This window comes from Spermophilus citellus (assembly GCF_964194105.1).
Source record: "Spermophilus citellus genome assembly, chromosome: 12".
Taxonomy (NCBI): domain Eukaryota; kingdom Metazoa; phylum Chordata; class Mammalia; order Rodentia; family Sciuridae; genus Spermophilus; species Spermophilus citellus.
The window spans coordinates 69,808,832-69,835,976 of NC_138198.1; the positions used below are offsets into that span (position 1 = coordinate 69,808,832).

Consider the following 27,145-nt stretch of genomic DNA (forward strand, 5'->3'; position numbering starts at 1 on the left):
TACTTATCATAAGTTTAAGGGCAGTAAAACTATGTAAATAAATTAATATTTATTGGACATTTTTTATGATGACTATAAATCTGTTGCTTTCATAATTGCTGTGTTCTGTTACTCATGTAATGTAAGAGTGACTTCTGCCCCTTTAAAGTTCTGGGAGCCTAGTACAAAGTTAAGGCTAGCCAGATCCTGCTAGGAGGTGGTCTGCCACCACTGGGGGTGCAAGGGGCACTGTACCTCACTGTACTCTCTCAAAATGGGAAGGCCAACAAGCCCCACCCTCTGGCATGTGAGGGCCCTGAGACATGCCGAGTGGGAGTTCTGATCAGCAGTGAGAGGTAGAAAGTGACCCCACCAACAAGAAGCCATCCTCCTCTCACAAGAGATGTGGTGGCCCCTGGCATTGTGTGGAATGTGGTAAAGCCCCTGACAGCTCCAGGGACACCCAGCAGCCGTCTCACACCTTGGCTTTTGCTCAATTGTTTGCTTTGTTTTGATTTTTGTTTTCTAAATAGATACTCTGCTATCAATGAAATCAACAAAATACAAGGAACTCGGGGCTGCATCTTTGTCTATTTCATCACAAAACTGTCCCGGATGGGGAGCAGAGCATCCTATGTGGGATTTCATGGAGGTAGGGCCAAAGATAAGTGACTGTCTTTAAGTATGTCTGGGTTGATTCTCAGGGGTCCCATGCTGCCTGCGTGTCTAAGTCAGACACCAATTCAAGCTGTCTCTGGGCTTCTTGGGCTCACTGTTCACAGCCATCACCCTGGGACTTGCTGCTGCTCTGTCAGCATGGCCTGGGCTATCTCAGGTGTGCACAGGATAAGCTCCTGCTCCAACTTTTCATTGTACAAATGACTCAGAGATCTTCCCCTTGCAACCAGCCCTAGTGCTGACTCCTTGTGCCTGACTCCTTGATTTGCCTTCAAATCAGCCCAACTCTTTTTCTGTGGAATGATCACAAACTGGATTATGTAAGACAATTGGTATCCTGAGAAGAGGGAAATAAGTTTAATAATTTCACAGATGGAAAGACAACCTGTCAGTATCTTGAAGCACTTTCTAACTAAGTGACAGTAAGTATGCTAAGATGCATGTAAAGAACCATAGACAGGATCCAGGTAGCCTTTGCACACCAGTTAATAAGTCTCAACACACAGGCTGATGGTGAGCATGCTGATATGATGTAGTGGAACTGATGGGTTTTGGTGTGTTCAGGGACATAGACTTTGAGGTACTGATCATTCCTCTGTCAGTAGTGTGATTAAACATCTGGACACAGGTGTGTCCCTGCTCATGGCTGACAAGAAGAAAGTGAAAAGACTTGAGAAGACTTGGTAGCTTTGTTCTTCACAGGGCTGTGGCGGTCTGTGCACATCGATGACCTCCGGAGGTTCCCAGTCATGTCCTCTGATGTGACTAAGCTGCAGAGTGTTACCATCAGCCAGCTGTTCATGCCAGGAGACAGCCCTGAGCGTGAGTTGCAAGGTTTCAGTCTGGGAAAGTGGGGGCAGAGAGGCAGATGGAAGGTGTCAAGTTAGACAGCTTCCTGTGGGGCTGGAGTCAGGGTTGCCACACTTGAGTTACCTTTGAGTCTCGGCACCTGGCCTCAGCCAGAACTCAGGATGTGGCACTGAACTGCCTGGCTCATGGTCAAGATCACCAGGGCCATGGGAAGGCCAAGTAGCAACACCCAGTGTATCAACTGGTATGCTGTGGGTCATGTGCCCCAGGCTGTGGGACACCTGAACAGTAGATTTTGTGCTAAACTGGGTGACAAATGTCCCCACGACTGGGGCTGCCACTGAAGCTTGGGACAGGAAACCTTGGTGAAGCTCTCAGCCTAGGCCCAGACTTGGTGCCACACCATCCTTTTCCTTCTCCAAGTGGTGACTTGATTGTGTTCCCTTTGCTTGCATCAAAAGGCAACCAGGAGGAGGCGATGGAGGCAGAGACTAGCATGTCAGGGGAGGTGGCAGAAATGGAAATGGAAGAGGAAGGTCCTGAGGAGATGGAATGGGAGGCCGTGGACCTGAGGGGCGGTGATGTGAGTTCTCTGTTCCCCTGTTGGCTGCAGGTGGCTGAGCTGGAGGAGCCCAGGCAGCTGTGCCAGGGTCAGGCTGAGCCCTGCCTTCTCTTTATGCTGGAAGTATGAGGGACTTACCAGGACAAGATCTGTCATTCCCTTCTTTATGAAGACTCCTAGTTAGCTCTGCCCTGTCCCTCAACCACTCACCAAATCCCTGATGTCAGCCACCACCTTGCCAGTGGTCCTCAGGGTGGTTGGGCAGTACACTGGGATCAGCTGGGAGAGGTCAGTAGGTCAGCTTCACCATGGAGACTGGCCACTGATGCTTTGGGCAGGTGGACACCAGGCCACCTTCTCGTGTGGGTAGCGTAGCTTTCACCCACCCTGGACATGACAGCAGCAGATGACGTGCTGTCTCCCTTGGCAGGCACAAGTCCTGGACACCACCAGACTGCTGAGGAGCTGTGTGCAAAGTGCCGTGGGGATGCTCAGGGACCAGGAGAGCAGCACATGCAACATGAGGAGAGTCACCATCCTCCTCAGCCTCTTGAATGGGGACAGTGTGTGCAGTAGTATGAGTCATGTCCCTGCTTCTCATCAGGGAATCAGGTGACTGAGTGTGGAGAGCTGCTCTTCTGGGTTTCTGTGGCTTGGCAGATGCAGCTGGCATAGTGGGAATCTCAGGACATCTCTAGAATTCTTCTCTAGAGTTGGCCTGGCCAGAGGACCTGTGGCTTCCCTCTGTGGGGGAACTGGTCAAGCAGCACAGTGGAGCCTCCAACTTGGTGCTCACAGGTGGACCAAATTATGTCCCTTCTGCCTTTTCACAGCCTCGTTCTGTGGATATCCAAGATGCGCCTCTCCGTCCTTCTAAAGAAGCAAGAAGAGAACCAGCTCTGCAGTCTGAAGGAGTGGGTGGGGCGAGAGGCTGCGAACCAGGATGCACTCCAGGAGGCCGGCACTTTCAGGTACTGTGAGCACTGGGCAGTGCAGGGATCTACTATACTGTCCCAGGGGAAGGAGCACACCAGGTGTTTCTTTCTCCACCTCTGAGGAGGGCAGAACTATGTTTTTGCTCCCTGGATAGTCTCCCTTTCCTAGCACATGTCCAAGCCATGCTCCCATTGCCCCTTTGCCACTGTTGCTCTGTCCTTGCTGGGTTTGCCAGCCTCCCTTTTTACTACCCCATGGTCTCCACAGTACTCGGGACCAGTTTTTTCCCCGTGGTCACAAGCAACACCCAGGAACAACTGGACCTGCTTGCACTGCACCCTCAATGCCCATTTCTGGGGCTAGTAGAGCCTTGGGACCCTGCTGGATGTTATGACTCTTCACTAACACTGTGTGTCTGGGACTTAACATCACATATCCTTGGGGCTAGACAGCCAGCCTCCTTGAAGTCCTTTACACCAGAAGTCCTCTGCTTTTTAGTTAACTGTGTTAAGTAGCCTTGTCTTAATATTCTTTTTGATTCTCAAGTTATTTAAATTTGGTCTCTTGGAACCCCTTTGAGGTGACTGCATTACTCTGAGAGCACTTCCCAGGGCTCTCAGCTCCTCCAGCCCAGAACCTCTTTCACGACCACCCCTTCCCCATCGTCTGTGCATGTTCTAGTTTGGGGTCTTAAGTCAAGTGATGTCCTTGACTAGTGGGATGTTTGTTTTCTCAGTAGATGTTTTTAAGTTCTCTCTAGAATCCAGTGTACTATATATTCAGGAAAAAAAAATTCATACAAAAGGCCTTACTTTATTTTCCAACACAATTACCTAGTAATTCTTGTCCTTTACCATAAGAAATTATAGAATTTTTGTTATTATGTAAAAAACATATCTTTGTAACATGAAAGTGAGATGTAGTTAATTCAACCAATTAAGCACTGTCACTCTAAAGTACTCAGGGTTATTTACAGGAACACCCACAATGAAAGCTGAATTCTAGATGAACATGTTTTCTTACTTAACTTCATCTAGATCAAATTTACGTCCATCTCTTCATCTTTATTATATGGTATCCACAGCTGATTTTTTTTTTCTTGCAAAGTTTATTTATTTAGTGAAGTTCATTATTATTTGATTTGTTTATAGAGCCTAGTTGGCTTGTTCTAAAAAAACATTATATACAAAAACAGCAAATATTTCTTCATCTTTTCAAGGCACTAGTTGCTGTTACTAGATGTAGAATTAAGTTCCATCCAGTCCTGCTTCTAATCTAAGACAATCGCATTTGTGAGTCTCTTACACTTAAAAGTGATGAGAACTTCAATTTGCGGCCCTGGCTTGTAGGCTAGAAAGCTTGTTGACACAGAGGAAGGAGGCATCAAGATCATAGTACTGACTGTGGTGCTGAGCCATTGTCCCCTGTCCTCTGTCCCACCCCTGCTGCAGGCATACCCTTTGGAAGTGGGTCCAAAGCGTAGTCACTCCTCTGCTGGCCAGCATGATCTCTCTCATCGACAGAGATGGCAACCTCAAGCTTCTGATCAGACCAGACTCACCAGCCTGGGCCCGGGACCTGTGGATGTTTATTTTTAGTAACACTAAGTTGCTAAACATTCCGCTTATGATGAATAACATAAGGTGAATGAAAATCCTCACAGCACCCTCAGTAGCTCTCCTGGGCTTGAGAATGTAGGCTCTGCTTTCCAAGGAATGTTTCTCCAGCTTCTTGTATAGCCTAGCGGTCATGGCATCCTGGCAGGTCTTTGTTCCATTTCCTTTTTCCTCATTTTCTTCTCTGAGGGCATCTGTGATAGTTCAGAAAGCCAGGCTGGATTCTGTGTGCAGTGGGGACACTGCCCTTTGGAGAGACTATGTCCTTAATCATGCTTGTGTTCCCTTATGCTGTTCCCCTGTTCTGTCAGGGAACCTCCCCAAGTTTTCTGTTCAGATTACAGGGACTTCAGTTCTGGAATGTAGGCCAATAAGATGCAGGAGAGGGGCAGGCACAGGCACTGGAGACTTGGTCCTGCCTGAAGCTTTGGGCCCTTTCTAGGCCCTGCACAGGTGGCCTGCTTTCATTCTGCCTGTAAACAAGGGTTATGAGGTAGCCCTCCAGTTTCTGTGCACTGGGAGCCCTGGCCAGGAAGGCAGACAGCAACTGTCTATGCAGCCTCAGCACCTAGTCTTGTTTTGATGTGGTGTGGGGGATGGAACCTGAGGCCTCACACTTGCCAGGAAAGCACTCTACCACAGAGCTACCCCCTCACCCCTGACCCACAGCACCTTCTGAGAATTGTGGCACATGTCCTCTGGTGTTTGGAGCACCATCTCAGGAACTGATTCTCACTAACCTCACCTCACTGCAGATCCAAGAGTGAGATATCCTTTATCGTGGTACAGAACCATATGAGCCTTCCCAAGGGTGCTTTCAACAGTGTCCCCTTCAGCTGGAGAATCAGGGACTATCTGGAAGACCTCTGGGTCCAGGCCCAGTACATCACAGATGCAAAAGGTGAGTCCTACTCAAGATTGGCCCGATGCAGCCCTGGTGAAGCAGCCTTTACCCACAAAGACACTGCCTGACCATCAGCGGGCAGACAGCAGCTAGCACCTGGTAAATTCTGGGACTTGTAGTTCTCACACTTTGCATGTGGAATAGACTCAAGTTCATGTCTTACCTTCATTTTGAAATGTCTGCTGAAGAAATGAGAGTCTCCAGGAGATCAGAAGCCTTTAAGTCATGCCGTGAAGGGAGGCTGTGAGGTGATTTCTAGTGGCTCACTGGCTGGCAGTCTGGTGAACTAGAGCATGTTCCAGCAGGGATGAAGCTTACTTCCTGCTGCAAGTTGACCATTCCTGTTCTGAGGCTTAGACCTAGGAAACAGCCCCTTTAAGCTTTCTCAGCAAATGCTAGCAATGAAAGGAACATGGCCCTTTTCCCCATGCTGAGCCATTGTTTCCTCCTGAGTCATAGCTGGGGGCTGAGTTTGGCCATAGTCATTTCAGAAAAGCCAGTGGCAGTGCTATGTTTTTTGAGAAGTCACTTTTCAGATACATGTGAAATCATCTTTTCAACATGTACTTAGAGAACCAGTATGCTCAATGTGAACTTGCTTTCCTGGGCTTGCATTCTGCCACTTGTCCTAAACCAAAGTGATGCAGTTGGTCTCCTGCTGAGAGAGTGTTTCTTCCCTTGGGGGAATGCCCTGCCTGGACCTGCTTGTCCAGCTGAGTGTGAAGTAGGTAGCCAACTCCCCATCTGCTGGAAGGCAAATCTCTCTGATTGGTGTAGTCTCTGACCCCAGCCCTAAAGAGAAGCCCACTCAGTCGTGATTCCCTGGGAACTTACTTGGGCCCATTACACTGAACAGACTTGCAGCACACAACTCAGGCTACCTCATATGTTTTTTCCTGTTGGAGTTAGTGTGGATTTTGTGACCTAAATTGAATGTTGATCCTGCCTTCCTTTCTATGTCACCTAGGCTACACATCCACCATACTCCATTCCCATAATGGAACTTTGTCTTTGAAATGCCCCAGGGTGCTACACTAGCCTGTGGCTCCTTACTGCGGAGCAAGTTTCTCTCAGCTGTGGCTTCACTTGTCTCAAGCCGCTCTGGCTTCCTCCCTGCAGGATGGTCAGAGAAGTTAGTGGAAATCTTCCAGCAGACTCCCCTTGGCATGTTTCTTGCCAAGCTTCCTGGAGATCACCAGCAGGAGCTGGTTCAGTGCTACTTGAGAGACATCCTGCTCTTAACTATGAAAGTGTCGACCTGGGAGGAGCTGAAGGTAGGTATCCACTCAAGGTCAAGTGTGAAAATTGCATGGTAGAGACTGGGGACAAACACAGGAACTCAACTTCTGAGAGCTGGTGCTGCCATGTGGGGGAACAAAATGAAGCCACACCTGATGCTTGGCTAGAATGTCCCCCAAGGTGCTTAGAACACAGGGCCAGTCCTCATCACTCCCCAAGGCCTCCTGGAATGGGATGTTCTAGTACCTTGAGAAGCTCTCCAGGTTCCTTGTAGCACCCTCTTGAAACTGTTGAGTTTCTCTTGACAAATTTAAGATAAATAGGTAACTGATGTCTTACGGTAAGAATAATAAGTGAAATTCAATGGGAAAGTTGATACTTTTTTGTTTCTGGAGCTGGGGAGAAAATCAAGAGCCTCAGGCATGCTAGGCAAGTGCTGACTGCAGAGCAGCAGCCCAGCCCAAGATGGAAACTTAAAGAACGTTGAAGAACATACTCTAGCCAGCATGAGGGAAGGTTAGAGAGATCTTTTGGGGAATGAGCAGAATTATCCTGATTTCAAAAATGGGTCTAAGTTATAAGCCAGCTACACCGGGCATAATTGTGCAGGAATCTAGAAAGCTTTGCTCACATGCTCAGCCCCACCAGTCAGTCAAAAGAAGATAAGCAGTCTCCAGATGCCAGTTGTACCTGCTCATCTGGAAAAACTGAGTTTTCAAAAAGAAGGGCAGGCTCACAGGCTTCCTGGGCAGGTACTGAGCAGTGGTCACATGGCAGGGTGGTTGGACAGTGCTCACAGCAAGGCTTTCCAACTTTGTTTCTGATCACAAAGAATTAAAAACAATTTAAGTGTTCAAATAAATGAAGGAGGGACAAATTAAAGTAGGACCATTTTAAAATAGTTGTTTGCAACCATTGAAAACAATATTTTCACAGATAATGAGTGGTAGAGGAATTCTCATAACCTAATCTTGAGTGGAAAAAATCAGGAACACAGTCATTCTGATTTGAGGATGATTCTGAGGAAAGGAACAATTAGGAAAATGGCTAGAGACTCTACTAAAAAGCAGTCAGGAAATAGGAAGTCTGGTTTGTAATTTTATTTTTTTGTGGTTTTTGAATAGTTCTGAATTCCTACAGGAAAACATTTCTTTATGATTCAAAAATACATACTGAAAACCCTTGAAAACCCCAGTTTCTGCAGATGGCCCTGTGGTTCTGTGTCTGTGAGCTGCGAGCAGCCTCAGGGAGTCCCGAGGATGGGCTCTGCCTGCCGTGGGTGCACCTGGCCTATCAGCATTTCAGGACCCGGCTGCACAACTTCTCCAGAATCTTGACCATCCACCCACAGGTTCTGCAGAGCCTCACTGAAGCTGCACAAAAGCACGACATGGCTGGCAGTGAGATGGTACAGCCCTTTGGGAGGCATCCCTGGGAGCAGAAGGAGAAACCCTTTAGGGGTGTGTGAATCAGCATGGCCCAGAGGTTTTGGGAATAGCTGGTTGTGCTTCCTGTATCCCAAGACCCAAAGGAGCAGGTTAAGAGCCTGGAATACAAGGACACACTGCCTCTGCTGGGACCTCTGGCCTAAGGAAGCCTCAGCCAAAGAAGAGAGTGGGTGGAAGGGCAGGGGCCCTGTGGGGTCATGTGACTGTTCTCCTCTTCCCAGACACTGGACGCATTTGCTGCAATGGCCTGTGCTGAAATGCTGACAAGAGACATCTTGAAGCCAAGTCCCCAGGCCTGGCTGCAGCTGGTGAAGAAGCTGTCCATACCGCTGGAGCTCGTCTGCTCCGATGGGTACTTGCGAGGCAGTGGGAGCACAACCAGAGCTGTCACTGCAGAGGTCAGGTGAGATCCAGAGTCGGCTCTCCCTGGCATGCTCGGCCTGTGCTCATCAGTTGACTCCAGGTCCTGGAACACCTGGCAGCAGGGAGAGCAGGTGCTCCTGCCATGGGAGGGGCTCTTTGTGCACTCAATCTGCCCTTGATGAACCCTGTCAAGTGCCAGGCATCTCGTTAGATGCTGAAGAAAGAGGAAAACCACATGCAGGGAGGCCATGGTGCCCCAGAGCCACAGAAAGGCAGGTTATTCAGCTGCACCTTGAGAACCACTGTGGTGGCAGGGAGCCATTAGAAAGGACAAGGTTGGGCAGGGCAAGCAGAGGGGCAGGCCTTCAGTGTTGGGGAGAGTCCCAATCCATATTGGGCTGTGAGAGTCAAGAGGGATTTACTGTATGCAGGATTGTCAGAGAGTAGGCACAGTGGCAGTGCATGCTGAGGTAGCAAAGTGAGATTCCAAGTCCTGCCTGCACAGAGCACTGGGAGAGTGCTGAGGGCAGGGCTGGTGGATAACCCCTCCTGTCAGCTCACCTTCCCATGCTGCCTTACATCTGCCCTCTTGTCCCCTCCTCCTGTCTCAGAGTCCTCTGTTAGAGCTGAGTGTGTAACACCCTCTTTTGACAGAACCCAGTGGAATCATGTTTTCCCCATTGCACTCTTTGTGGAGCATGCGCTCCTGGGGACCGAGAGCCAGATTCCTGAGCTGTGTCAGCTGGTGACCAAGTACGTCTTTTCACTAGACAAGGTGAGCACTGGGCACTTCTCTTGGTCAAATGCAGAGTTTGGGAGCCCACTCTTCCCTCACCTGCAGGTCAGTGCTGGGCTCTCACCCAGTCGCACAGGGGAATGTGGCTCATCAGCCAGCCATTGAATGGATAAGCTCAGTTGTTCAAGAGTTTGCCCTCCCTGATTGCCGAGTTGGGGCATGTCACTTAGGAATAGGAATGACTGTACAGAATTGGACTTCTTCAGGGAACTTGCTTGTAGATGCTTTGCAAGAGCTGAATGGTTAGGTTCTACCCACCTCTAGGATGACCTAGAGCAGGCCAGCAGCCTAGCCCTTAGGGGCAAATTCACCACCATCCTTGGCAGGATGATAGCAATGCAGGAAAATGCCACTGGAGCTGGGACTTCAAAATACATGTTGTCCATGGGACCATGGGAACAGGAAACCATTGAGCCTCTGCCCCCAACACCAGATAAAGCTGATGATGTCGCAACCAGTACCCCTCAGAGAAAGCCACCATCTCTGTGGCTTTCCACCAAAAACAGCCACTCAGCACAACACGGTTCCTACCTGTGTCACCCTGTGACCTTGAGCTAGGGTAACTAGCTCATGAGCACATCCTGTGGGTGTACAGCCATTGGCCTCCAGTGTACCCACTGTCAGGGTGTCTGAGAAAGACCACCTAGGTGTGCAGTCTTTGAAATGTAGGTAGGTGCACCAGAAGGAGATTGGCACAGATGCCATGTGCCAGCGTATTCAGACTTGATCAGAATGTCACAGGCCTTGTGCCGGATGGCCTATACGGGCCAGAGCTTGCTAACACTCCTAGGATGCCAGGGGCCCACACTGCTTCTCACTTACTCTTCTGTCCTCCTCAGCAGCTACCTTCCAGCTACTTGTCTTCAAAGTCTATTCCTGTTGTCACAGCCTGGGGAGCAAAAGAAGGGAGTGGCAGTGCCAGGGATGGAACCCAGGGCCTCACATATGCTAGGCTGGAATCCTGCCACTGAGCCACACCCCAGCCCCTGCACATAGTGCCTTTAAGAACACAGCCTAGGCTAAGCATGGTGGCACCTGCCTGTAACCCTAGCAGCTCGGGAGACTGAGGCAGGAGGATTGTGAATACAAAGTCAGCCTTAGCAACAGCAAGGCACTGAGCAACTCAGTAAGACTCTGTCTCTTAATAAAATACAAAATAGGGCTAGGGATGAGGTTTAGTGGTTAAGTGCCCCTGAGTTCAATTCCCAGTACCAAAAATTTTAAAAAAAGAACACAGCCCAGGACACACACACACACACACACACACACACACACACACACACAGTACAGCTCATATTTCATCACCCTAAACTAAGTCCCTTGGCCTCATCTAGTTGAAAGAAGATGGGAAACCTTTCTCAGAGTATGCTTATGTGCCATGGAACTTAGAGGATTTTTTAAAAATTGTTTTTGGCTTTTTGATGTTGTTCTTGAGAAAAGGGAAAAGGAAATTTTATTGCTTTGCTAGCAAAGGAGAAACACAAGGGACTCCTGTCCTAGAGGCTGTGAGTCCTCTATCAGGGGAAACAGAGAGTTTTTAAAGAGGCTATTCAAAGGACTTCTGTTTTCCCGGATTAGGAAGGAGATATTAGGTAGATCAGGGAGGAGAGAAAAACAGGTATGCTTTAGAGCAGCAAAGCTATGTTCAAAGTATGAAGTGGGCCACTCTTGTGGAGGTTCTTAAAGGAAAAGTAGAGAAAAAATGGTGAGAAGGAGCATGTATCTGCCCTATGGCCACAGGCATCCTGGACCACCTTCCCACATGGCCTGGACACAGCTCTCTCCAAGTCTTTCCTGTACCATCCAGGACCCTCAGACCCTGGGGATGCACTGGGCACTCAGCCAGGTCCAGTGTGGCCTCTGGTGGTCAGGTAGCCTGCTAGCTGAGAGATGGGTTTTCTGGCCCTGAGAGCTGACATGCACCTGTTCATGGGAGACTTTTTCCCCAATGTGATGACCTCAAAAACTTCACAGGTTTCTGGTTCATTTCCTTCTAATCAGATCCCTGTGCAACTAACCATAGCCACAGATGCTACCCAGTTAGTTACCGAGCTTGAAGCCTGTGTTGTACACTGGTCTGTGCTCTGTGCATTTCCTCCAGCTACAGGGAATCCCTACAGCTCCATTCATTGGCTACCTGAGCCTGGAAAGGGTGCTGCCCTGGATTGATGTTTGCTGCTCTCCTCCTTTGGTTAGAAGTTTAAGTGAAACTGTGGGGGATGTCTGGGGCCTGAGTCTTACCTCCTGCAGACTGCCACTACAGAGCTAACTCCTACACCCCTGGATATTGGTAAAAGCTGAAAGTAGCCAGCACATGATGGGTATTCGAATCTTGTCCATCAGCTCTGACAGGAGGGTTAGACATGGCAGACAGAGGTAGGTCTTAGGAGGGTAGGTAGTCTGCAGAGAAAGATGCAAGGGAGACCAATTCTCACGGCTCATGTCGGTAATGCATATTTTCCCACAGGTTTCAGGGAACTGGCTTTCCCTTCTGTCCTAACATTAACCTCCCCAACCAGCACCCCACCACTGGGCCACTGCTGCTTTTTTTTTAAGTGTGCTAAAATATACATAACACAGAATGCACCATGTAAACACTTTTAAACATATAGTCAGCGACATCAAGCACAGGGTGTTGCGCTGCCACCAGATCATGCTCCAGAGTGTCCTTACCTCCCTCCACACACACACATGGACTCCCCAGCCATGTAGATACCTGCTCTACTTTCTATCTGTCACTCTGATTACCACAGGTAACTCACATAAGTGGAGTTGTTCAGCATTTGTCTTTGGTTTCTGGTTTGTGTCACCTAGCATGATGTTTTCAAGGTTCATCTGTATGGTGGCATGTGTCAGCATTCAACCTTCTTAGGGCTGGATAATGAATGCCACTGTATGGGTGGACACTGAATCTGTCCACTCATCTGTTAATGAGCACTCAGGCTGTTTCCACCTTCTGGCTGTTGTGATTGCTGTGAACTTATTTGAGGCCTGCTTTTACTTCTTTTGGATGTGTACCTAGAAGGGGACTTACTGTATCAATTTATTACATTTGTCTCTAGCTAGGGATGCTCCACCACTAAGCTACATCTCAGCCTATTGTTTTACTTTAGGACAGAATCTGGCTTAGTTGCTGAGGCTAACCTTAAATGTGTGATCCTTCTGCCTCAGCCTCTGACCTCACTGGGTATGTGCCACAGTGCCCAGCTCAAGAGAGTTTTGATGTGCATTGCCATGATAATTAATGATGCTGAACATTTTTTCATGTTCTTCTCAGGTATGTATGCATCTTTGGAGAAATGTATAAGTCCTTTGCCCTTTGCTGAGTGGGTTGTTAATTAACAAATCAAATTTATCAGGATATTAAACACACATCATTTCCAAGTATGATCAATCCTGGGAATTCAAGGATGGCTCAAAAAATATCTACAAATGTCATCAGTTATATAAATGAAAAAATAAACTCTAAATGATAATTTAAAAAGGTAGAGAGAACATTTGACAAAAATTCATGATTTAGAAAAAAAATGCCCTAGGCAAAATAGAAATAGGGAACTTTCCTTACTTGTACAATGCCCAGTGGACAGTTGTGCTAACATCTGTACTAAAATTTATGCCTGACTACAAACGTTCAGAAACAGCATTAAATCATTAAATTCACTATCCTGTTCAGGTCCTTGGCCCATTTATTGATTGGGTTGCTTGTCTTTTTGGTGCTTAGCTTTTTGAGTTCTTTATATACCCTAGAGATTAGTGATGTGTGAGAGGTAAAGATTTGCTCCCAAGATGTAGGCTCTCTATTCACCTCACAGATTGTTTCTTTTGCTGAGAAGAAACTTTTTAGTTTGACTCCATCCCATTGATTGATTCTTGATTGTAACTCTTGCACCAAAGGAATCTTATTAAGGAATTGGGGCCTAATCCTACATGATGCAGATTAGGACCTATTTTTTTCTTCTATTAGACACAGGGTCTCTGGTTTCATTCCTAGATCCTTGATCCATTTGGGGTTGAGTTTTGTGCATGGTGAGAAATAAGGGTTTAATTTCATTTTGTTGCATATGGATTTCCAGTTTTCCCAGAACCATTTGTTGAAGAGGCTATCTTTTCTCCAATGCATGTTTTTGGTGCCTTTGTCTAATATAAGATAATTGTAATTTTGTGGGTTAGTCTCTGTTCCTCTATTCCATACCATTGGTCTACCAGTATGTTTTGGTGCCAATACCATTCTTTTTTTTTTTTTTTTTTTTTGGTTACTGTCACTCTGTAGTATAGTTTAAGTTCTGGTATAATGATGCCACCTGCTTCACTCTTCCTGCTAAAAATTGCTTAGACAATGATATACAATCAATCAAAAAATATATGAAAAATGCTCATCATCATTAGCAATTAGAGAAATGCAAACCAAAACTACTCTAAGATTTCATCTCACTCCAGTCAGAATGGCAGCTATTATAAATACAAACAACAATAAGTGTTGGCAATGATGTAAGAAAAAAGGTACATTCATACACTGCTGGTGGGGCTGCAAATTGGTGCAGCCATTATGGAAAGCAGTATAGAGATTTCTTGGAAAATTGGGAATGGAACTACCATTTGACCCAGCTATCCCTCTCCTCAGTCTATACCCAAACGACTTAAAAACAGCATATTACAGGGACACAGCCATATCAATGTTTAAAGCAGCACAATTCACAATAGCTAAACTGTGGAACCAACCTAGATGCCCTTCAGTAGATGAATGGATAAAAAAATGTGGCATATATACACAATGGAATATTACTCATCAATAAAAGAGAATAAAATCATGGCATTTGCAGCTAAATGGATGGAGTTAGAGAAGATAATGCTAAGTGAAGTTAGCCAATCCCAAAAAATCAAATGTCAAATGTTTCCTCTGATATAAGAAGGCTGGTTCATAGTGAGGTAGGGATGGGGAATGTGGGAGGAATAGATTAACTCTACATAGGGCAGAGGGGTGGGAGGGAAAGAGAGGAGGTATGGGATTAGAAATGATTGTGGAATGTGATGGACATTATTATCCAAAGTACATGTATAAAGACAGGAATTGGTGTGAATATGCTTTATATACAATGAGAGATATGAAAAATTGTCCTCTATATGTGTAATAAGAATTGTAATGCATTCCACTGTCATATATAAATAGAAAAATTAATTAAAAATAAAATAATTTGAGAAAAAATAAATTTACTACCCTGAGTTGCTGGAGATGTGCATTTCTAAATGTGTGTCCAATAGACACTTTGATTTATTTTATGGTGCTCTGGTGGAACTCAGGGCCTCACACATGCCAGAAAAGTGTTGTACCACCCAGCTGCTTCCCAGCTCAACCTTTTGTTTTTTCTGAAGCAGACATATGCTAGATTGCTTGTACAGGACTGTTTAGAATCGCAAAAACTCAAGTACACACTAAATACTGGTTACTGGAAACAGGTATCTGGAAGAATATTCATTCGGGACTGCTATACAGTGGTTAAAGCAGCTGAGCTGTTTACCAGGAAATCACTGAAGGGGCCTGCAGTGAGGCCTCCCAGGCCTGAGGGCAGAATGGTACAGGACAATGGCAGGGTGTTTACACAGGTGCACACAAGTCCTCAGAGAAGCTTAGGAATGTGGGGAGGGGACTTGACTAGAAAGGGTTGCCCATGATGCCACAACTGGATGTATATGTGTTGTTCCTTTAAAATATGATCTAGCCAGTGGTGGTGGTACATCCCTATAGTCCTAGCACCTTGGGAGGCTGAGGCAGATGGATGGCTTGAGTCCAGGAGTTTGAGAGCAGCTTGGACAACATAGCAATACCCCCTCTCTAAGTAAATAAATAAAACAAGATCTAAAGCAAATATTCCAAAAATGCTCAGGTCTCTTAGAGCTTAATGGTGTGTACATTATTATCATTTAAAGTTTGAAATACCTCTTGATGAGGAAGGGGCGTAGACCTGAAAAGAAGGAGGAAGATGGAAAATGACATTGGGAATTTAGTCCTTCTCTTTAAAAAGCAGTGGGGCCACAAGGATTTGAAAGGATGGAAAACTGCTAAGAATTCCCCAGGCCTTGGGCTGCCCCAGGGCACAGCTGACCCCTGTCCCTCCTTGATGGGTGCCACCCCTAACCAGGCCTTTCCCCTCCAGTGTCTTCAAGAAAACTCTGACCTCAAGACCCACAGGCCTTTTGTGGCTGTGATGACCACTCTCTGTGAATGCAAGGAGCAAGCCAGCAAGAGTCTGGCCAGGTGAGAGGGGGTCTGGGAGGAGGGAGCACAGGGAGGAGGGAGCGCTGCCCCTGGGGTGCACTGGCACCTCCAAGCCAGTGTCTGCCTTGAACCCCATCTCCTGCTTGGATTCCAGGTGTGGAGTGCAGCTGTGCCCCACCTGCCTGGGAGATGCTCATGATCCTGTGTGTCTGCCCTGTGACCATGTGTACTGCCTGATGTGCATCAAGAGCTGGCTTGTCCCTGGGCAGATGATTTGCCCCTCCTGTTTAACTGACCTGCCAGATAATTTCTCTGTGACAGTTTCCCAAGAGCACAGGTAAAACACTCTTTCTCTTTAAAAGTGTTTCTCTTCCTCTTTTCTCTGTCTTTTTTTCCCCAAATATAATATTCAGAAATTTAATTTCTATTAACCTTTGTCTGGTAAAAGCCTGGCTTCAGAGAGCTGTCTGAAGTAAGACTTGGGCACTTCTTAGATGATGGGTGTCTCTGAATTCCTCTCTCCCCAAGACACACACATCTGACAAGATTTTGAGACAGCAAAATTCAGAAAGTAATAAATGAAGCCCTTGAAAGAGATCCAAGAAACTTAGATACAGCTTCTCCAGCCTCCGTTTCGCATAGGTGGCAGGTGCTAGGCAAGCAAGCCCTCTACCATTGAGCCACACACCAGCTCTCTCCCAGCCTCTGGGAGGTCAGGAAGGGGAGCTGTGGGCTTTAGACCATGGTCATGCTCCATCAGTGGTTGCTTTCTCTTCTGTTTCCTCCCAATGGAGGGGTTCTATGACAAGCTTAGGCAGGTTAAATGATGGAGGTGTTCCTGGAAGAGATGTGTGTAGATGCTGCCTGCAGTTTTTAAGACCAGCTAATCAACAAAAGTAGATATTTGAATCTCTTGATGTAAAACAACATGCTGTCCAAATCTCAAATCATTCTTCTTGCAGGGATTTGGGAACACGGTCTCTGAGTCTTCTGACTGGGTTTTCGCTGTTTCCTTAGGGTGGCCATTGGGAAACACGCCCAGTTCCGGCAGATGTGCAACAGTTTCTTCATGGACCTGATTTCTACCATGTGCTTCAAAGACAATAACCCTCCTGAGAAGAACGTGATTGATGGGCTTCTGTCTCTACTCTTCGTGCAGAAGGAGCTCTTGAGAGATGCTCCCCAAAGTGAGTTGCCTTCTTCTTTCAAATCTTGATTCAGTTCCTCTCTGTTTTGTGCCATGATATGAGCAATAGCACCTTTCTCTTTCTGACTAAGGATACCAGGAACACACAAAGTCTCTCTCACCATTTGATGATGCTGTGGATAAGACTCCTGTCGTCTGCTCTGTGGTGCTGAAGCTTCTCCTGAAATACAGGTAGGAGCAGCTCCCTGAATGCACACTTCTCTGAGGCCTCGGCTTCTCTGGCCTGTGTTGTGCTTGGTCTTTGTGCCACCACATATCCTCACGCATGACTGGGGAAAGTTTCTTCAGTGTGTTTAGACATGTTTCTGTGGGCATACTGTTATGCTCGAATTCGGGACCCCCAAAAGACCACCAGAGACCAAGATCGATGTAAGAAGCAAAGAGGTGTTTATTGCAAGCTAGCTCGGTCCTCTGCGCACACAGCAACTTGTGGCACTGAAAGGCCCCGAGCCCAGGGTTTGCAGCAGTTTTATACACTCTTTGGGGAAGGCAGGGACTTCACATACATCATAGCTTCTCTTAGAAAATCATCACACACCGCGGGAAAATCAAACAACAACTCTTAACATTGATTAGCACATTCACTGGCAGGAACAAGTTGGGTAAGGGTGATTGGTTAGTACCAGAGGGGAATTCATTTGAACTGATTCGTTTAAGCCACGAGGAGTGTACATGCTGAACTACATGGTTTCCCAACATGTTATCAACCACCATAAACTACTATGAGGGTCATCTGGCATCCCAGGTATTTTTCCTGTCTCATGCTGATTGGTGGTTGCTAGGGGGTTGCTATGGGTCCTCACCTAGCCTGAGTCAGGGACACCTGGCATAGCAGTCTCTCCTGTTATTTGTAGATAAACAACTCAGCAGGGTGGGTATTTGTGCCTAGGAGTGCTCTGTGGGTCTTTCCAAGGACAAGGGTCACGCCCCCTTCCTTGGACAGGCTTTGCTCTGAGGTAGAGGCTGGCCAGGCATGGGTATGAAGTGAAAATACAGAGTGCTGGGAAAGGACCCTTGGTGTGGTGATGCATGCAGAACCCAGGAATGGTTGTTCTGACCCTAGCTCCATGGCCACCCCAGAGTGTGATTTTTGGTGTGGTAATTCAGAGTCTCCCTCACCCTCAATGTCCTCCAAGTCCAGATTCCACAACATGTGGACTCTGTGTTTTCTCGAATTAGGCAGTCGGTGATGTCCAAGCATGGTGTCCTCTGGCTGATCCTGTGTGTTCATTGAGCTTCAGTTCTCAGAGTGTTGGCAAGGACCCTTTGGTGGGGAGTTGGTTCCTGAACTCTGAATTTTTAAAAATAATACTGAGATAGTAATTTGCCTGTTCAACATGTCCATGTTTGCAATAATATTGCCAAAGCTTTTCTGCATGAAGGAAATAGCAACCACAGTTATGGTCTTCTTCTTCACTGTGCATATGTACTTTTTAAGATGCCAGTTTCACTATGAGCTTTACTAAATCTCAACCCTTGAGTTTGAAATTTAAAAAAATTTTTTTAGTTATACTTGGACACAATATCTTTATTTTGTTTATTTATTTTTATGTGGTGCTGAGGATTGAACCCAATGTCTCACACCTGAGGGCAAGCGCTCCACCATTGAGCTACAACCTCAGCCTGAGGTTGTGATTTTTAATGCTGGTCAATGGAAATTGACCCAGAACACTGCAAAACAGAAGACAGTGCTTATCTCAAAGAATGCTACTCCTAAAGGTCTCCAGATAAGAACTAGCTGCTTGTCTCAGGCCTTGCCATTTTGCGTGAACCAGTGACCACCAGACTACAGATCTGTGGTGATGTTAATGCATGTAGGTAGGTATCTACAACAAGAGATTGTAGACTAAAAAGATGCCAACATCTCAAGATTTGCCTTGCTCCGAAAACCAAGGCTTTTCTAAATGACCAATGCCTAATGTCACAGAATCATGTGTGTCAAAAAATGATCCAGTGGCTGGAGATGCAGCTCAGTGGTAGAGCTTTTGACTATCACACAGTGGGGCCCCCAGTTTGATCCATAGCACTGGGAAAAATCCATAACAGAGTAGACTATGTGATTGTAATATACTTGATGAAAACAACTGACATGGTGTCAGGTTCTATAACCAGCCTTCAGAAATGATCACTTTAAAAGTGTTGTTACAGTATTGAAAAGAATAACCCCCAATATATGCAAGAACTATTAAAGATTTCTCCCTTTTCCAACTATATCATGTGTAAGGCCAGATTTTCTTCAAATGCTTCAAAGTAGTATCAAAAGCAGATGTAGGAAGTCAGCTGACTTCTGTTAAACAGGCTTCCAAGAATTGTGGGAAAGCCACTCTTCTAAACATCATTAACACATGTGGGTTTATTCTTTTTATCTTAAATGAACTGATACACTCTTGAAACTTTTCAGTTTCTAATACTATAAGCATTGATAGATTTGACCCACATAAACAAATCAATAAGTTTTAAGACTGTAAAAGGGCCTGAATCCAAAATGTTTGAAAACAACTGGTCTGCAATATGGAACTTAATATTCCTTCAAGCCTCTGCAAACATATTTTTAATAAAAAGCTCTTAAGGAATCTCCATATTGCTTTCTAGATTAGTGGCACCAATTTGCAGTCCCACCAGCAATGTATGAGTAAGTGTGCCTTTCCCCCCATATCCTCAATAAAACTTATTGTTGTTTGTATTCTTACAAGCTGCCATTCTGACTGGAATGAGATGAAATATTAGATTAGTTTTGATTTACATTTCTCTAATTGCTAGAGATGTTGAACATTTTTTCATATATTTGTTGATTGATTGTATATCATCTTCTGAGAAGTTCTGTTCATTTCCTTGGCCCATTTTTTGATTGGGATATTTGTTTTTGTTTTTTTTTTTTTTTTTTTTTTTTTGGTGTTAAGTTTTTGAGTTCTTTCTATATCCTAGAAATTAGTGCTCTGATGTCCATGTGGTAAAAATTTACTTCCATTCCGTAGGCTCTCTCTGTACCTCGCTGATTGTTTCTTTTGCTGAGAAAAAGCTTTTGAGTTTGAATCCATCCCATTTATTTATTCTTTTTTTAATTAGTTACACATGACAGTACAATGATCTTGACATGTCATACGTTTGAATTAAATGGGACATAATTTCTCATTTTTCTGAGTGTAGGTGTTGCAGAATTACATTGGTCATGCAGTCACGTATATATCCACAGCAATAATAATAATAATTTTATTCTTAAAAAATAAATTTATTCTTAATTTTATTTCTTGTGCTATAGAAGTCTTGTTAAGAAATTGGGACTTAATCTGACATGATGAAGATTTAAGCCTACTTTTTCTTCTAATAAGCACAAGGTCTCTGGTCTAATTCCTAGGTCCTTGATCCATTTTGAGTTGAGTTTTGTGCATGGTGAGAGATGGGGGCTTAATTTCATTTTGGTGCATATGGGTTTCCAGTTTTCCCAGCACCATGTGTTAAAGAGGCTATCTTTTATCCAATATATGTTTTTGGCACCTTTGTCTAGTATGAGATAACTGTATTTTGTGGGTTGGTCTCTGTGTCTCTGTACCATTGGTCTACAAGTCTAATTTGGTGCCAATTCCATGCTTTTTTGGTTACTATTGCTCTGTAGTATAGTTTAAAGTCTGGTATAGTGATGCCACCTGCTTCACTGTTCTATCCAACTCCTTGGTTTATACCCAAAGGACTTAAAATCAGCATACTATAGTGACACATCCACATCAATGTGTATAGCAGCACAATTAGCAATAGCTAAATCGTACAGCCAATCTAGATGCCCTTCAGTAGATAAAGGGATAAAGAAACTATGGTATATATATATACACAGTGGAATATTACTCATCATTAAAAGAGAATAAAACCATGACATTTTCAGGTAAATGGATGGAGTTGGAGAATATCATGCTAAATGAAAAAAGCCAATCCTAAAAAAACAAAGTCTGAATATTTTCTCTGATATGTGGATGCTGATCCAGAATGGAGGTCAGGGGGAGCATGGAAGGAATGGAGGAACTTTAGATAGGGCAAAGGAAAGGGAGGGAAAGGGAGGGTGCATGGGGATAAGAAAGATGGTAGAATGAGACGGACATCATTACACTAAGTACATGTATGAAGACACAAATGGTGTGACACTACTTTGTGTACAACCAGAAACATGAAAAAAATTGTACTGTATATGTGTACTATGAATTGAAATGCACTCTGCTGTCATGTATAACAAATTAGATTGAATGAATTAATTAAAAGAGCTGTCAAATCTATATACCTATATATATATTATACCTTTATACACATAGAGAAATAGATGGGCAGATGATTGGTTAATAGATGCTCTTTTGTATAGGGTGATTCTGCCATTCTAACGTCATCAGGAATAATATTTATGTTTCCACAGCTTCCATGCAGTGAAAGATTACATCCAGGCCTACCTGTCCCTATTAGAGAAGAAGGCATTCATCATTAAAGATAAGACTGAACCCTACATGCTCTTCATCAACTGCCTGGAAGTAAGCCAGCTGCCACTTTGGTGCTTTTCTTCTACAAACTCTCTGAACCATATGGTTTACACAGTGGCAGAGTTTCTGAAAACTGAAAAAATGCAGCTTTATTCAGTACAATTAATAGATGCTTCTTTTCCATGTGAAAAAAGAAAGAAGTTTCAAAGACTTTGCTCTGCTCTTAGATGTCACACACAGTCATGAGTCACTTGGTGATATTTCCATCACTGCGTGTCTGATGTTGGTCTCGTGAGATCCTCACCTAGCATCTGAAAATGTCTGATGTTTGCACAGCAGTGAAATCCCCTACAGATGCATTTTTTGAAGGTGTCCCTGTTGTTCAGCAGTATATAGAGTACAAATGAAATGCTAAATGGAAAAAGCCAATCCTAAAAAAGTCTGAATGTTTTCTCTGATATGTGGATGCTGATCCAGAATGGAGGTCGGGGGGAGCATGGAAGGAATGGAGGAACTTTAGATAGGGCAAAGGGGAGGGAGTCATGTACATGTGTGTGCAAAGCAGAAGAAACCACAGCCTGGATGAGTACACAACAGGGTTAGCAATGGTCATCCCCACCTGGCGAGATCCTGAATCCTTTTTATTTTTATTGTCTTCATATTTTTATTCCCAAAACTTGTATAATGCATATTATAAAAATAGATTATACACATTTTTTCCTTATCAGTTTGCTTTTTCTGGTTGTTTTCTATAATTTTAGAAGGTTGGGGAGTTGCCTGTTGGAAAGTATAATATTCTTTTCTTTCTTGTTCTTTGCTCCTTGGGATTCAATTCATGAGAAGACCAGTGCTTACTGTACAAGGAGTGAACTTGACTGCCTGAGGGAGGAAGGCCATTTCCTACAGACCTGCTCCTCAGGGAGACAAGGCCAAGGACCTGCCACTACAGTGTCTGTTGAGTACCTTCAGGAGGTGGCCAGGACCCGCTTGTGTCTCGACAGGGCTTCTGATCTCCTTTTGGAGCTTCAGGAGGGCTCAGGCAGGTTTTCTTTACCTTGGAGAAATTAGCTACAAGTTCAGAAGAACAGGAACTCTCCTTAGGGACTTGCTGGCCCTTACCATGTTCCCCTGTTCTGGATGTTTTTTTTTTTTTTTTACTGAGTTCCCCAGAAGCAGGCCCTCAGTCCCCAGTCACTGACTAGCTTTCTCCTTGCACTGTCAGAGCTGGCTGTGGAGGAGCAGTACTACCTGCGATGTGTCGAGCAGTTCTGCACCCAGGCAGGGAACGACTGGCACCGCGTGTATCTGGTCCGGAGGCTCTCGAGCCTGAGAGGGATGGAATTTGTGCAGAACCTCTCCAGGCAGGGCAATCGATGCCAGTGGGTGTTTCCCAAGGGAGTCATTGCACAGCAGGTGAGACGCAGGTCCCTGGCAGAGCAGGAAAGCTGTGGGAACCACTCCTCACTCTCCCTTCCCTCATAATAGGCAGGACACAGGTAGGTATCTGGTCCTTGGTCTCTGCTTCAGGGTGGGTTTAGGCCACCTGCCATAGAGCAAAGGTAGGTATGGGCATGTTTGTGTGTGCACATCTGTGTGTGTTTCTGGTTTGTAGTTCACCTGCATTTTATGGAGGCTTAATTTCTTTTTTTTTTTGAATTTTTTAATATTTATTTTTTAGTTCTCGGCGGACACAACATCTTTGTTGGTATGTGGTGCTGAGGATCGAACCCAGGCTGCACGCATGCCAGATGAGCATGCTACCGCCTGAGCCACATTCCCAGCCCCGGAGGCTTAATTTCTAATTAAATTCTACACAGGAAAAGTGAATGAATGTTTCTTTTAATATTTGCTTCCAGCAAAGTAAAAGGTTACTCAGCTTGCAAGCTGTGTCTTGTGCTCTCTGCCAGGCAGAGGTGGGTAAGAATTGAGAGACAGTGCAATGAGTTTGGCTTTCAGTCTTCTCCATTCCCAGTGCTCAGAAATTGTTAAGTTCTTAATGTCCTGGGGTTAAAAAATGGCACTGAAACTCTCGGCATCTTTAAGATGACTATATGGGACTCAAAGATGACATGTTTGTTGGTGTGTTGCTGTGTGTAGAAAAAGCAAGAAGCTCCAGGGTCAGCCTCCCTTCTCCCCAGGCTCTCCATCTCTGTGGAGGCCATGCTCCTGAAGGCCTCCAGGATTGTCATGGCTGGAACTCACAGGGAGTTCCAGCTGAGTTGCCTCTCACCTCCAACTGTGTCTGCTGTCTTTCTTTGCCTATGGAAAAGGGTCTTTGCAGAACACCCTACCCTGCCCCACCATGACTAACCCTCTTCTCCTGGGCTGCAGAAGGACCACACGGGCCAGATGGACCAATATCTGGTGCATGGGGATGAATACAAGGCACTTCGTGATGCAGTGGGCAAAGCCATGCTTGAGTACAAGGCTTCCGGCCTCGAGACTGCTCTGATGGTAGGATGGGCTCGCAGCTTCTCCCTGATTCCGGGTAGTATCCCTCACACCTGCATCTTCCCTGTCAAAAGATGCAGATGTGATGGAGAAGGTCTCTGAACAGCCCCAAGAGTGACACTAATGCCAGGAGGCAGATGCCTATTGTCTTCATATCAAGTAAGAGATATTAACAATTAGCAAAATCCATTGCTATGTAGATTCATAGTCCACATACATACTATGTGTCTATTTTGATGTTGACACAGGGTTTTAGGGTTCTAATCATTTAAAAAATATTTTAAGTTGTAGAGGAACACAATACCTTAATTAATTAATTAATTAATTAATTAATTTTGTATGTGGTTCTGAGGATTGAACCCAGTGCCTCACATATACTAGGCAAGCATTCTACCACTGAGCTACAACCCCAGCCCCAGGATTCTAATCTTTAAATTGTTCTCGTCTTGCATCTTTTTTGAGTCCCTGTTTATCCTTGCCTTACACCAGGAAGAGGAAGTAGAAAATTCTGTCTCTTCTCAGGACACATTTCTAAGACCAGTAAAGTAGTCACAGGAGAACAGGTGCTGACTTCTGTTTCTCCATCATGACTGCCTGTGCACTGAGGTTAACCTGAGCTTGTCTCATGACCTTGTAGCCCCAATCATGTGCATGAAGGCCCATGGTGCATAGCCCAGGGAAGGTTGCTCTGGGTAGTGCTGCATCTTCTGAATACTTGCTCCACACCCCACCCACAGTCCTTCGAGAGACCCAGAGCTCAACAGGCAGTCTACCTGCTGCTGGTGCTGTTCCGAGAAGTGGCTGCTCTCCACTGTTCCCACAACGTAGACCTCCGCCCTAAGCCAGAGGTGAGTGACACATTGGGGCTTGAGTTCAGTCTCATGATTGGGAAGGACTTTCTAAGCACAGAACTCACAAATTTTATTTCCTATTTAGGGTAATAGGAATTATGACTTTCCATAATTTTCTACGTAGGATAGAGGGTGTACCCTTGTTATGTGGAAGAATTATTTTGTTTAATCCAAACCTTACAGACTCAGGAACCTTACTTAATATTTACCAAAACAGAGTATTGAGATCTGTACTGAAGAATGTGGTTGCTGTGTATCTGTATGAAAATTCTCTTTTCTGAAGCATTTTCCCTCCACTGGTGATCATTTAACTATGTTTACCTGGATATTTGATGTGTACTCAGTATCGTAATGTGTGACCTTCAAAGAGGAAATCCTAAATTCACAGTATTCCTTTTTGAAATATCCTAACATGAAAAACGTCTTTCGTGCCAGCAATGCGAGGCTGTGAGCAGGTTCATTGAAAACAGCAGGATCCTGTCTCCTCCGGGAGTCAGGGCTTTTGCAGCATCCCTCGTGGCCAACACTCTGCCTTTGCTGAGTGCGGGCCCTGGTGCCGACAGTCTTGAAAGAACAGTGACAGAAATGGCCATTCACACTGCAGCTGTCCTTCTGTGTGGACAGAGTGAAGTCTTGGTGCCCCTGAGGAACTTAGCTTTCTCTCCCGCCAGCATGTCGGTAAGCTGCATGATAACTTTGATTTTACAGTGAAACTTCAGTGTATTTTTTCATGTTGAGACCTGGCCGGTGGCTGTGGGAACTCTCAAACCTGTCCACCTTTTAGATTCTCTGCCCCGTTGCCCCACTTGATCCTTCAGCACAGTGCTGGTGAAAACGCGCTCTGCCCTTTGCCAGTTCACACAGAGCTGTTGTATGTCCTCTGTAAACAGCTCTGGAGCTGAGAAGAAACTGCCTCATTCTGTGCCTCTTGCTGGGCAGCAGCTGCAGCCCAGAGGCCCTCTCAGCAGGGCCATTTCTGCTCTTGGTCTTTCAGAATGCTTTTCTTCCAACAATGCCTGAAGACCTGCTGGCTCAAGCCCAGAAGTGGGAGGGTCTGGAAGGCGTCCAATGGTATAGTGAGTACCAGTGTATGGGGAGGGGTCGCACTCTTCTCAGCTTGTAAGGTCAGCCTGCGGCCATGCCATGCCTGAGGTTGGATCTGGGCTTCACTAGGTTCTGCTGAAAGCCCATGTTACCTGCCTCCTCCTGCCTTTGGCTTGAGGGCCACAGACTTAACTGGCTAGATGACCAAATAATTTCCCTGTGTAGTCATGGAATAAGAGCCATTGGGCTACACTGGTGCTCTCTAGAAATGTCACTTGGAAGAAGGGGGACCTGGAGACCACACTGAGGCTCATTCAAAGGCCAGTCACAATCCAGAGGTTTTTGACCCAGAGACAGCTTCCTGCAGTCTAGACCTGGGAGACAGCCACATAACCCATGACTTATATATGAGTTGTGCCATTGCCTTAAGTAAATAATCCTCTAAAACTAGTTTTTAAAGTTGTTCTGAAACATGCTTTTGCCAAAAAAATAAAAATCCAAGAGAATAGAAAGATATACAGTGCTAGCCCTGCTGCCACCAAGTTACCCCTGGTTTGTGTCTGGAATCCAACTTCTCTCTGCTGTGTAAACCAAATTCAGACTATTTTCATGGGTGATATGTGTTCACTGAGCTCCAGGAACATGCAAGTAATTTAGCTGATGGCATGGCTCGAGGCTTCTGGTGAGGTTCTTAGAACATGGGCTCTGTGTCCTATTGGTCAGGGCCAGAGAGGAGGGCAGCAACTTCCCCTTCCCTCATTTGGTAATTTGATGGAGACTTGCTAGCTAACATGTGTCCTGTTGTTCTTTGAACAGTTTGTCCCAATGGTCATCCATGCACTGTAGGACAGGTGAGTCTTGGTGTTTGGGGGAGGCTCAAAATGTGCATTCCCATCTGGGGTGGGGGGCACAGACTTGGGAATAAGGGTCTTCACCTTCTAGGAGGCACAGGTGCATTCTGAGGACTACTCAGTGTGTTCCAACTGAGTCTCATTTAAAGACACCAAGGACATGATTCTTTCCTGCAGATCGTCTGTGCATTGTAGGATATTTAGCAGCATACCTAGCCTCAGCGCACTGGGTGCCAGTAGCAGTACCCCCCAGCCCAGTGTGATGCCCAAGAATGTCTGCAGGCATCACCCAAGTCTCCTGGGATGCCATAATGCTGCTGGCTGGGAGCACTGTAGCAGGGCTCAGCCACACAGACCCTCAGCTGGATCACTAGCCAGAGAGAAATGTGGGCTGAATACCAGAGAACCGGAGAGGACAAGAAAGACTCATGGCTAATGAGTCCTGGGGGACAAGTAGATGCTGCTCATCTGGGACTCTGGGGCATCTCCCTGGTTGTTCACAACATCTGCACTTGCTGAGCAACAGGCTGCTGGATTAGACCTATGCATGCTTCTCCATAGAGTGAATTGGAGACAGGGATGGAGCCCTGATATGACACTTCACCTTCCTGAATCGCTTCCTTGACCATGAAGTGAAATAGGAACAGATTCTAGGGCCCCTCTTAGTGCTGAGTTCTGTGGTCTGAACGCCTGTAGCTGGAGGGGCCTGGTGTGGCTGTGATTCATAGCATGCAGTGGG

The 27,145-nt window shown here is 45.6% G+C and overlaps 1 protein-coding gene across 1 annotated transcript in view; it reads left to right on the plus strand.

The window, feature by feature from the left end:
* Positions 1-27,145, plus strand: part of LOC308631647 (E3 ubiquitin-protein ligase RNF213-like) — a gene marked incomplete at its 5' end in the record, with an annotated part of 106,652 nt that overhangs the window by 65,502 nt on the left and 14,005 nt on the right. Inside the window, 24 exon segments of the mRNA XM_081263027.1 lie at positions 513-631; positions 1,360-1,479; positions 1,929-2,050; positions 2,460-2,604; positions 2,863-2,871; positions 2,874-3,000; positions 4,417-4,608; positions 5,337-5,482; positions 6,605-6,759; positions 7,920-8,132; positions 8,394-8,575; positions 9,190-9,310; positions 15,484-15,584; positions 15,700-15,882; positions 16,563-16,732; positions 16,824-16,923; positions 21,149-21,260; positions 22,035-22,248; positions 22,432-22,622; positions 23,541-23,663; positions 24,398-24,508; positions 24,947-25,189; positions 25,506-25,587; positions 26,372-26,406. Of these exon segments, the coding sequence (XP_081119153.1) occupies positions 513-631; positions 1,360-1,479; positions 1,929-2,050; positions 2,460-2,604; positions 2,863-2,871; positions 2,874-3,000; positions 4,417-4,608; positions 5,337-5,482; positions 6,605-6,759; positions 7,920-8,132; positions 8,394-8,575; positions 9,190-9,310; positions 15,484-15,584; positions 15,700-15,882; positions 16,563-16,732; positions 16,824-16,923; positions 21,149-21,260; positions 22,035-22,248; positions 22,432-22,622; positions 23,541-23,663; positions 24,398-24,508; positions 24,947-25,189; positions 25,506-25,587; positions 26,372-26,406 (3,316 nt within the window).